Source organism: Tachypleus tridentatus, chromosome 1 (assembly GCF_004210375.1).
Source record: "Tachypleus tridentatus isolate NWPU-2018 chromosome 1, ASM421037v1, whole genome shotgun sequence".
Lineage (NCBI taxonomy): Eukaryota > Metazoa > Arthropoda > Merostomata > Xiphosura > Limulidae > Tachypleus > Tachypleus tridentatus.
Window position 1 is genome coordinate 151,299,004 of NC_134825.1, and position 13,238 is coordinate 151,312,241.

The following is a 13,238-nucleotide window of genomic DNA, read 5'->3' on the forward strand; positions in this document are numbered from 1 at the left end:
CTGATGAGATGTGTGCGCCTGTTGGGCACTGCACGGCTGCTCAAACCTTGATTTCAGATTGGACCCCGCCACACTCATTTCCTGTTCTATATTGATTTTCGCGCGGTACTTGCTTTTCATCACAGCAACCGCCGAAAACCCAGCTTCGCAAAGATATGACGTCGCAAATGGAATTAGGCTTCGTTGAACTTTAGCAGTTAGCAGTAGATATTCACCTTTTACTGGTATCCAAAACTCAGTTAGTTCCATGCTGCCAAATTTTGTTTTTAAAGTCTTGTCGCAAAGCCCTCAGTAGCTCAGCGGTATGTCTGCGGACTTAAAACGCTAAAAACCGGGTGTCAATACCCGTGGTGGGCAGAGCACAGATAGTCCATTGTGTAGCTTTGTGCTTGATTCAAAACAAAAACAACTTGTCGCAATACAGCTGAATAAGATTTTCTTCTTCTGCAGAGTTAAATTCAGATAGGGCCTTAACGTTGAATGAGTCTTGGATCCGTGCAAACTTCTCCATATCTTCTGCAAAAGTTGGTAAGGCGCTCCTCAAAAACAGATTTTAGTTCGTGGGTCAAATAAACTTCATTGGATGTAACAAACTGCCGCAAAAGGGGAAACAGTCTTCGCCATCATCTTCATTCATTGTTTATCTCAATAGTAGTAACTTTTTTCTGAAGGCTGAAACCTTTTCTGCGAGTTTCAGGATGTGTGTGCTGCTTTCTTGCAGAGAAAGATTCAACGCATTCAATTTGTTAAAAATATCACACAGGTATGCTAATTTTGATAAAAAATCAGTATCTAAGAAGTTTTTAGCCCATTCATGTTCTTCTTATTTGAGATAAGAGTAGAGTTCCTGTCGTAATTCGAACACACGGAACAGTACATTCCCACGGAAGAGTCATCATGACCTACAGTAGTACAACAAAGATGTGTGCTCAGATCCCATATCATCACAGTTTTTTTAAAAACCTCGCCTTCTGTCGCCGAGATTTTCACAACTTCCAATACACTTTCCAGGACTAGGTTCAGTGGAGAATTTTGGTGCTTTGACGCAAGAGCTTACCTGTAGATTATGCAATGGGTCCACAGTGCATCAAGAGCTTTGCTTTGTATGAATCCTTCATAACAGCCGGACATAGAGCGACCACCATCGGTACAGACGCCAATGCACTTAGTCCAGTCTAAGCTATTTTCACAAATAAAAGTGTCAAGGTTCTCAAACAAGTCTTGAGCCTTTGTACTTGCACGGATATTTTTACAAACGAGAAGATCTTCTACAATTTTGTCACCATCCACGAACCATGTGCAGCAAATCAAATGGGCATCCTTGTTACTATCCATCGCCTCATCTAGATGTAACCCGAATTCCTTCCCTTTCATTTTTTCAATTAGATGATCGTTGAGGTCTTCAGCCATGTGTTGGATTCTATGACTAATAGTATCATTTGATAAAGGCATCATTGAAAGCAGTCTTCTCGCAGATTTACCAAGCATAATGCTCACCATATCCACTGCAGTCGGTACAATCAATTTACATTTCGCGACTCTATAGGCCATTTTGTAGGATGCTAGCAAAGCATTGCTTGGTATTGATGCTTGCTTCACTTCTTCTAACTTTCTGGTAAAATAATCACGGGATTTACTAGCCATGTTAGGATGACTGGTCTCTAAGTAGCGTTTTAATTTACTTGGAAGCATGCACTCTGAAGCCAAAACGTTTGGACATAATACACACTGCGGACACTCTTCATGATTGGCATCTACCGAAGCGAAACTAAAATCTAGATAACTATCATCATATTTCCGTTTCTTCACAACTTTGCCACTGGTTTGTGGTTCGTTATACTTTTATTCACGACCCACTTCTTATTAATCTTCAAAAATCTTTCCATGTTTATGCACAAGGACTAAAAATCGACAAAATAATTCACTGAACTTCGCTAGACCTCACAGACACTTGATCACAACACCCTTTAGTTATTTTGATTACTGACGGACCCGGAGAGTCGACAGATATTTATATACAAAATCTAAGAAACGAGAAAGTTCGAGAAGTTACTGGCATAGCGGAAAGTACAAGTAAACAAAAACATCTCACACTTTCGAGAACGTCATTGAAAGGAATGTAGCGCAATCTAATGTTAAAACTGTGAACTACCTCGAGCTAATAATTCGCACGGTTTCCAACAGATGCCGATATCGAGGTGTTTCCCTCGAAAATTTGAAATGTATCGCGGCGCACAGTTTGGGAACCACTGATCTAAAAGATATATTATTTTGCTCTCATTCATTAAATAGACTTCTAAAAGACCCTAAGATCCAGGCACAGTCATCTTTAATATAGAACTGCTGACTAAATGGAGGATAACCAGTTCAAATTACCCTTTGCTTACATAATTGCTTTTAATCGAATAGTAGTTGTATTAATTGGAAATAGCAAGTAGCTAATTTAACAAATAAATTAGTAAAATAAAGGATATAGGGGCTAATCCTACATCCCCTACTTTATGTAAAATACAAGTTCACAAATCATTAAAGTAAATCTTAAAGTTTTAGTCATCAGTATCAAGTTATGCTTGAGAACATTTTCTAGAAAGTTTCTTACAGTGACTGCGTTATATATTATTACTACTACCACTTTCTGCCGAACTTACTAGAATAGCGTTTCTACTAGACCTAAGTCTAGGTACAAACCTACATATATATTATTGATGGTGCCACTGTAGGCCTATGATTAGTTGATTTTTTTTAATTTTCAAAGAGCAAGTCGATAGAGATATACCTACATCACTAACAAGTAATATTTTTGTTTTCTGAGGAAGCACTAAAATCATTCACTTACATGTTATATATGGCTCAATCTGAAAGGCACTTGTGAATTAATTACAGTTACGCTAACTAAAAAATATGATTAGCTACCTTATGCATGCAGTACTAAAACATCTGCAATCAAAACTATTAGTAGTAAGCCTAAAGCACTGCTCAGTATAACAAGGTATTCCCACCAGTCAAGCTACAGAAAACTTTAAACTTAAAGGTATTATTTCAAATATGAAGGGCCTTTGTCCCAGTTTGAATGAAGATAAACGTAATTACATAACAATAATAGTGCAGTAGTAGACGATTTGCAGCTAGTAAAAAGTACATGTTAATGAGTTGACCCTATATAAAATATTTTTAAGGTTTCAATTTCCTTTCTAGATTATCAATTTTAAAGCAGCCACTAACACAAAAAATTTTGTTTCATGCTTTGAATTCAACCATTTTAAGATATATGAATTCAATAGGGTTAATTTGAAAAAAAATATTTGTAAGGCCTCGACAATCTCGACGTCACGCTAAATGGAAGTCAAAGATGGTGCAAACCATTAAAGCCCGAAATCCGTGTCTTTAGTATATGTAAAGATTTAAAATGATGAAGCGTTTATCTGTAGGATAAACGTCATTAATAATGAAGATGACTTTTCAGTTTTCTTTCTTACTGCTTTCTTCAAACTTCTACTGCTAGATACATTGCTGATTATCAAGTCATAGATGGGTGCCTTGATAGACATGACCTCAATGTCTCTCACACAGTATACGGTGTCCACCTTTATTCTTGTTATGCGAAACTTTCTCCTTGTCCCATCAATGAGCACACACAGATATACCTTGAACCTTACCCATCATCTAGTCATCAGATACCAGACTGGTTCTCATTGCTGAATTTCTACACCCATTGTTTCATAGCACTTTCCCTTTCTTGTACCCAACACAGATTTTACGTATTAGAATGTTTTGGTTTGTTGGAACATGTTTCTCACATGCTACAATCACTTTTAGTACTATTGGCTCATTTGCTAACTTGAGCTGAATATTAGTTATGTACTCTTTAATCATGGTGATAGCATTTAATGTTTGTGGTGAAGCTGACAAGTTGTCTCTACTCTGTTGTTTCTGGCAGCTGCATCCATGGCGAAAACCAATCTTTTCTTGTTTCTTGCCAGCACCATCTTTGTAGGAATCTCTAAATGTTGAGATTTATGCTATTGCTCGTTAGTGATGGATTTGTATCATCTGTTGACTTCTTGTCAGCATCTTGGTGACATCTTGCTTCTTGTCAGCCAACCCTGGGTTTCACTTTGATCGCTTATTTTCTTTGTCTTTCCAGTAATAATCCCTCCAGGGACTTCCATATACTGTTCTGCTAGTTTGATCATCTCATCCACTTTGTTATGCTACCTCTTTTAGGAATAGTGACACGTTATTGAAGCACGTGATCATGAACAGTTCGTGTATTAGCAGATCTGTCATTTGTACAAAACTATCTTCACACTTGGCCATCTCAGTGCACTTGTGAAGTATCACTGCAGACATGCCACAAATTAAAATACAGTATCTCCTTTGTCAGGTTCGACTTCTCTGAACTTCTGGCGAGAATCTTTCTTGGTAAGTTCATAGCATTTCAGCAAGTTTACTTTTAACTTGTCACAGTCTATGGCATTTTCTGCCAACGTGCCCACCTGTACTACTAGGCCTTTCCCTGTGATAAGTTGGTTGAGACAAACTGCTCAGTTACTTTTGTTCCAGTTCTGACTTTTGACAAATCTTTCATAGCTCTTCGGGAAATTATTCATGTCATCTTTCTGCTCATCAAATTTAGACATCTTGGGTCAGTTACCCCCCATTCCATTTTCATTATTGGGTTTTTATTCTTTCATATGGGGGAACTTCGTAATCTCAATTGGCGATCTTATTATTTCTTTTTACAGTCTCCTCGTTCTCTCCTCTTCTTCTTTAGTCTTTCTTCCTATCTTTTCTTTCTCTTGTTGAATTGGCATGGCCAGGTAGTTATGGTGCTCAGTTCGTAATCTGAGGGTCGTGGGCTTGGATTCCCGTCACAGAAAACATGCTTCTTTTTCAGCCATGGTGGCGTTGTAATTTTATAGCTAGTCCCACTACTCGATGAGAAAAAAGTCGCCCAAGAGTTGGCAATGAGTGATGATGACTAGCTGCCATTTTTCTAGTGTTACATTGCTAAATTATGGATGGCTAGTGCACGAAATTAAAAAAACAAACTCTCCCTAGTTGTTGTTGTTGTTTAAGAAACTCTAGCAAATTTCCATCTTTGATTGGTTGGTTGCTTGGCGTTTATTAGCGCAAAGCTACTGGGCTATCTGCACCAAACAATCGGTAACAAATAAAAGTAAAATCGCTTTAAAATGTAAAAATGAATCAATTTAAAACTGAATAAACTGTAAACAGGAACAGAATGCATGATCTGGAAAAGCTTGTTATTACGTTGCTTACTCCAAGCCGACTGCCAACTGGCACGGAGCCGAGCCTTGAATACAGGACTATTGCCCATGTATGGAACAGGCACGGCAGTGATTGCGTCAGAACAGACAACTTAGCTGCTGTGTCGGCGAATTCATTCCCACGAATACTAACATAGCCTGGTATCCAGAAAAACTGGATAGAAGTAGAGGATAAAAAGAAATGGGCCAATCGTTTTTGAATATGGACGGGAACGGGGTGGAAACTAACGTAAAGCGATTCCAGGGCCAATAGAGAGCAAAGCGAGTCAATATAAACAGTACAGTTTATGTACTGCATAGCTTAAATGTGACTCACGGCAAGATAAATGGCATAAAATTTGGTAGTGAACACTAAAACTGTAGAGGGGTTCTGTGTGCAACCACAAAACCACAACAAACCATGGCAGAGTGACTTGATTTCAAACTATCCATATAAATAGGAATGGAAGGATGGTTCGAAAGATGTTTAGCAAATAGAAGACGGTATTTCCAATCAGGAGTATCCACCTTCTTCACATGACTCAAAGAAAGGTCACATGGTGGGATTGGCTGACCAGTGGATACAGAAATGTCATCCTAGGACAGACCTAATTTATCCAACTGCGCCTGGATACGAAGACCAAAATGGACAATGGCAGGTAGTCTGTTCTGAAAAAGCATAGGTCACTGAGGAAGGAAAACACAACCCCAGGTGGGATGCTATGGTAAAGAACGAAGTTTTGAAGCATACAGTAAAGACAGTTGCTAACGGCAGAGGTGCAGAAGATGTTCATGAAACTCAGTGTAGTCTTTTCTGTGGTCTTTGATTACTAAATTATGGACGGCTAGTGCAGCCAGCTCTCGTGTAATTTTGCTCGAAATTCAAAACAAACAAATCAAACCAAATTAGATCATCTTTTGCTCAAACTTTTCTGTCTGAATAACAATGCAGTATTAGTAAGAGTAGTGTAGTAAAGGCATTTAATTTCTACTGATTTATTTATTTATTCTAACTGATGAATAAAGCTTGCCCCAAACGTATTATAGGCTGATTCAGCCTCTTAGAAGTCAAGCAAATAATATTTACGTTATTTGTGACTGCCTTATAACATTAAAACATTTTGTAAGCATACCAATTTGTCACTTACACTTTGCTTTGTTTTAACTTAAGGTTTTCCTTCAGACCCAACTATTACTAATTTAAACCAATAGATGGCATTAATGCACGAATATGTTATACTGCAGTTAGCCGATGATCCAGTTTAAAATCGGAGCCTATGTACAGTACTATCCCTATTGCATTGATAAGATTTCACTTCACATGTACGTAACTAATTCTTCCTATTAGAACTGCTATGCTATTACGAATGTATCTCGATAACTGGTCAATCTAATATTTTGGAATGCATACAAACCAGTCATAGCATTCACGGAAACATAAAACTGGTAACAATAGATTGTTAAAAAATAGATTGCTGCTAATAAACAGCACAGTCAGATTGCTGATCCTTAAGTTTATTAGTGATCTACAGAGCACTGCCCAGTAATACTTTCTATTCTTGGTTTCATAACGTTATTATATGTGTTATCTAAAGTATAACTTTGGGTTTCATAAACTTTGTAATGTGTATTGCTTTTTATGATAGATATTCTTCACATACAAATTAAATATTATATAGCAAAGCTAAATTTATGGTACTGGATCTGAATTCTTATTACAAGTTATCTCAGCTGAGTACCCAAATAAATAAATGAAGCAAAATTAAAAACTATAATTATTTTCTGGTGTTTGGTTCAGCAATATGTGACTTTACACAACTTCACTAGCACAGGAAATACTGTCCATATACTTTGAATATAATAAATATGTATTTTGATATAGACCTTATAATATATACTCAAACCGCTTCAAGTGAAGAAAGTTAGCGTAGAATGTATTGAGCACAAATGGTATCGCCTGGTTAGCAATTATCAACAGAGTTTGTTACCATGTAGAAAATGAAGACCACTTTCACAGTTCTTTCTTAGCTGTATCCATACATGTTACTTTATGAACTTGGAATTTTCGTGAATTAAAAATTACAATTTTTTTATATTATATATATAATTACGTGTGTACAAATGCCAAATTTGTCTGCATGGTAAGATCACAGTGATTGGTGATATCGATTTCGTTTCACACATTACAGAAACGCTATTACTTATAGGAAATGCCTCATTTTACGTAGAATTAGGTCAAGTAACCTGTCTGAGGCAAGTTTCAACTACCTTGTCTGATTAGTAGCGAACTACTAGAGATATATAAAACTGCACTTCTTGAGAACTAAGAAAACTGTGTGCGTATACATGTTTATACACTTACAAAACTATGACTTGTCTTATGTATGTTTACATACGTGTGTATATACATGTATATTTACTGACAAAACTATGACTTGTTTTATGTATATATACATATATGTGTGTGTATACATGTATATATAATGAAAAACTAAGACTTGTCTTATGTATGTTTACATACATGTGTGTATACATGTATATATAATGACAAAACTATGACTTGTCTCATGTATATGTACATACATGTGTGTAAACATCCATATATACTGACAAAACTATGACTTGTGCTATGTATATGTACATATATTTGTGTGTATACATGTATATATATATATATATACTGACAAAACTATGACTTGTTTCATGTATATGTACATACATGTGTGTATACATGTATATATACTGACAAAACTATGACTTGTCTCATGCATATGTACATATATGTGTGTGTGTATACATGTATATATACTGACAAAACTATGACTTGTCTCATGCATATGTACATATATGTGTGTGTGTATACATGTATATATACTGACAAAACTATGACTTGTCTCATGCATATGTACATATATGTGTGTGTGTATACATGTATATATACTGACAAATCTATGACTTGTCTCATGCATATGTACATATATGTGTGTGTATACATGTATATATATATATATATACTGACAAAACTATGACTTGTTTCATGTATATGTACATATATGTGTGTATACATGTATATATAATGACACCTATGATTCGTGTTATATATACGTATATATACATATATGTCCAAACATGTTATAATGAACGGAAAGTTATGACAGAAGATAATTAAATTCCTATAACCCAAGCGCTTTTGAAAAGTGGACCTTTCTTATGCAGGGGCAAACTGAGAATAAGTTATTTACACCTGTAATGTAATAGGTAGAAGTGCAAAAGTCTTCGTAAGTGAAAAGATGAAACCCGACAATACAATTGACGACAAACTAAACATTTCGAGCTTGCTGCCATCTATGCAATTGTATGTAAACTAAACCTCAATGTATTTTCTAATGGCATTTTTCAATTCATTTCTCTAACAAAAAAAAAAAATTATTACTTAAAGAAATTTATCATTTTAAGAATAAATCATAAACATAATTGAATTGGTTAACCTTGTAGATGCGAGTCTACTTACGATTGGTTTTATTGCATGACATCTTAAAACTACCACAAAATTGCATGTTTTAAAAAAAAAAACATTAAAGGAATATTACGTTGTAAACCAAAATCGAAAAATATGAACCACTCATATATGATGGTGAATAACTATGTACAAAAAAGTGACACTTTAACTACAATATTTTTATGGAGTAGCTGAATTTTGTGTTGAGAAAATACCTTTTTAATGATTCTTTTAATAAAAACCTGTTCAATAAGTTGCCTAATTTTAAACTGTAATTAAACCTTTAATGTCTTGACTTTTCCAAGAAGTTGTTATTTTTAGGACATTTTATTTACCAGTCTTGAAAAACACGCATGGATCATCTTTATAAAGGTGAAGGATTGGGAGAGTTAATTAGGTGATAGTAATTTGTTCCGAATTTTTAGCCCTCTTGTTTCTTCAGTTGTAGTTTTATACGTATGTATATCCAGTTAACTCCTCTCATAGTTTTGGAATTAGAAGAAACAATCTTGGCAGAGGGAGCTGTTCTAATGTATGACGTATTCTCCTCACTAGCAAGGGATATCAAGGAGCACTAAAACGCACCCAGAAGACTCTCTAGGCATCAAAGGGTCTGAGAGTTGGTTTTCAAAGTTGCTGAACCCGCACTTAGAACACTTTTGTATTACTTGAGTGTTTGGAATCTTGGGGGAACAATGTTTGAAACTGAGTACATATCCTCACTCATAAGATATCGAGACCAAACTTGGTACACATGCTCAGATACAACAGGTGGGTACCTTTTAGGGTTCTTTTCAGACAAAGACTCCCTTCCCTTTGAACTAGTATTAGAAGTAACTGGGAATAATGGAAGAGCTTATCGGTACATTATAGCATCTTTAAACTCTTTAGCGGATCGTAGGTATTTTATTGCCAGTTTAGCACTGTCGAAATAGGTATTAACAGTAGTATGTTTATTTTAATACGAAGAAACGTGTGGCAAAGAAATGTAAGCAACACATTTTTTTCCTTCCAGTAACACTGCTTGGCATTGACAGAATGCAAATTTTCTATCCCTGTCATGGCGTTTCTGTTAATCCTACCCTCGCTTCTATCAACGTTTAGTGCGGTATTGTTTCACGTAGGTCAACTAACCCACTGCACAAATCGCTACTGATATCATAATGTTTAATTGGATGTAAATAGATATATATAAATACAAATGTAAGTATATTTAACAAGTTGAAAGCTCAGTTTTCTAATTATACAAAACATTTGTGTACATTTTGTATTATGCATATAACTATTTCGTGTTCAGTACCCATAAATCTATAAGTTGTGAATGCAGGGTCTTATTTAAGTAGGGCCTATGGGTAGGGGTTTTACTGGGGCCCATTGATAAGTTTGTTCTATGTATTACATGGGATGTAAGGCCCACAGACCCTTAAATCCTCCACTATGCTACATGTCAATTTAAATATGCATAAACCACGCACTTTACTCCCAGTATTTCTTATGTTATTTATAATTGGTTGCTGTGGTTATATTTATGTTAATAGGAGTGAATGCAACTAGGTACGGTTTTAGTTTTTGTTAAGACTGCGAATATAATATACGTGGGCCATTTTAAATCCAACATTATAAAACATGACGAAGGTATAAAAATAGTCAGATCTAAGAAGTAAAGATAATGTAATCAAAATATATTATACCCTTTTCTGTAAATAATATGTCTACACATATTTGTTCTTTATTTTGCAGTTCACTTGGTGTTGTATTATGCAAATAACTTTTAAGAAAGCAGTCCAGTATGTAAGACTCATTCATGCTGTAAGTCATGTGACACGAAAGTAATACCGTAACTACTCAAATATAGTTAAATGTTAAATATTTAATCTTTAAACAAACATGTTCTTTCTATTTCTTAATAGAAACAATGACGTTTTTTTGGTTTGTCTTGAATTTCGCGCAAAGCTACTCGAGGGCTATCTGCGCTAGCCGTCCATAATTTATAAGTGTAGAACTAGAGAGAAGGCAACTAGTCGTCACCACCCACCACCAACTCTTGGGCTACTATTTTACCAACGAATAGTTGGATTGACTGTAACATTGCAACACCCTCATGGCTGAAAGGGCGAGCATGTTTGGTGCGACGGGGATCCGAACCCGCGACTCTCAGATTACCAGTCTAGTGCCTTATCCACCTGGCTATGTCAGGCCCAAACAATGATGGATTTTATGATTTTTAAAATCATTTTCCGTGGGAACTTGAATCGGATTCGATTATTCCAGTAATCTCCTCAGGCCTAGATTTGACTGTTTTCGTGGTATACGGACGATGTTTCACCCGAATAATCTTTATATAGTCTACTTTTTATTTGATCCGGCATGGCCAAGTGGTTAAGGCACTTGACATCTTATCTGAGGGGCGCAGATTCGAATCCCCGTTACACCAACTATACTCACCCTTTCAGCCGTGGTGGTGTTATAATATGACGCTCACTCTCACTATTCGTTGGTAAAAGAGCAGCCTAAGAGTTGGTGGTGGGTGCTGATAACTAGCTGTCCTTCCCTCTGGTCTTACACTGCTAAATTAGGGACGGCTAGCGCAGATAGCTCTCGTGTAGCTTTGCGCGAAATTCAAACTTTTCTATATATTTTTGTTACTTTTTAAAAGCATCTTGAAAGTTTATTTGCTTCAAAGCTAGAATATAATTAGGTAGGTAACTTGGTAATTATAACTTGTATTTTTCAAGATGAGAAATTACACATTATTGCAAACAATTCGGTACTTTGTTGCTTGAAATTGGCGTCTCATTGGAAAGAAATTGTTCTATTTCAATAAAACAATTGTCAAACACATTTTAAGTCGAATATAAGAGACTAAAAATTTCAAAACAAAAAGCATAAGCCATACTTATGCGAAAAAACCAATTTTGTCAGAAAACAAAACAAAAACTTTGACGATTCAATCTATGTAAAGAAAAACTGAAAAATTGTTCAAAAGCTTTCTTGAATATTTATAAAGATTAGAGAAATTTTGGTGGTTGACTTCATCTGATTACCACATTCAACTCTTATAGTTATAATTTTTCACAAAGTATGCATCTTATGTTTTATCAAAGTAATGCCAAATTTTACCAGAATCTTTGCTTACGAATAGGAATGCGACATGAAAAGTTAACTTGTTTTCAAGCGAGAGTCAGTAATCATGGAGGTGAAACGTTGTCATGGATCTTGTTTTCGTGACTAATTTACAGTTAAAAGAAGCAAGGTGATATATAATATGCAGAATAATGCATTCATATAAACCAAACAAGTTCAAAAAGTTTGAAAAGTAAACTAAAACCTTCTTAGAAATAAAAGAAAAAATCGTGTTACTTTTATATTTCCTGAATGTTAGTAGTTTCACAGCATTATATGAATAATGTTTCTGCAAACACAAGAACTGCCTATTATGAGACCTCTCCAACGGCGCAGCAGTAAGTTTGAAGGCTTAAAATGCTGAAAACCGAGTTTCGATACTCATGACGTATACAGCACAAATGTCCCGTTGTGCAGCTTTGAGCTTAACAATAAACAAGCAAAAGCGCATAAATGTATATATAACGTCTAAGGAGTGACTATATTTTGTTGATATAGATAAACAAGAAAAAACTATCGCACGTAAAACGTTATGAAATACATACATACCAAAAATTATGATTTATTCAAAACACTAGCTTTTAACAATTTATGCAGTATGTGCCAAATTTTATGATAAAGATATAGTAATTTTCGAGAAACAATACTTTTTATGTGAGATGGTGCAAAGTTGAATCGCATTGATTCAACCAGAACTGATAAGATGAAATGTAGACAATGGCGAATTTAAGTTAAATTTATGTACTGACTAGAAATGGAATTTGCAATATCCTTAACAGAACTGTGTTATGATCATCTTTATGACTAATAATGATAAATAATCAGTAATGTGAAGAGGAGATGAAAATGGGCAGGGGTTCGTTGATAAAAAGGATCAAATTTCAAGCTTCGTCAAGTAAAACGTTTCTTAGGGGTGGTGGTGAGAAGACTGTGAGACATATAGAGTAAAGTGCTATAATTAACAAACAGATTTCTTTTATTCTCATCCAGTGAACTTTTTTAAGATTTAGAATGAAACAGTGAATTCTTAAGTAATAATACTTAATAGCATATCACAATCAATTTTAGCATAAAGACTTACAAGTTCCTGTGTGTTTTCTTATAGCAGAGCCACATCAGGCTATCTGCTGCGTCCATCAAAGGGAATCAAACCACTAATTTTAGCGTTATAAATCCGCAGACTTATTGCCGGCCAAGCGGAAGGACGTCTCTGTGTGTGATTCGTTTAAAGCTGAAATTTTCCTAAAAACTCGCAACAAGCAATATATAAAATTAGGCATATCTTTTAGTAGTTGTTGAAAATCTTTATGACTGAGAAAACTGACACTTTTCAGGCATAAGAGCAG

At 35.3% G+C, this 13,238-nt stretch overlaps 1 protein-coding gene across 1 annotated transcript; it reads right to left on the reverse strand.

Moving 5' to 3' along the window:
- Positions 1 to 394: 394 nt before the first annotated feature.
- On the reverse strand, positions 395 to 1,452 carry LOC143233286 (protein FAM200A-like). Its single transcript, XM_076469399.1, has 2 exons — positions 1,058 to 1,452; positions 395 to 539 (listed from the first exon to the last, which is right to left on the reverse strand). The coding sequence occupies exons 1-2, from the start codon at positions 1,450 to 1,452 to the stop codon at positions 395 to 397; spliced, it is 540 nt and encodes a 179-aa protein (XP_076325514.1).
- Between the last annotated feature and the right edge of the window lie 11,786 nt (positions 1,453 to 13,238).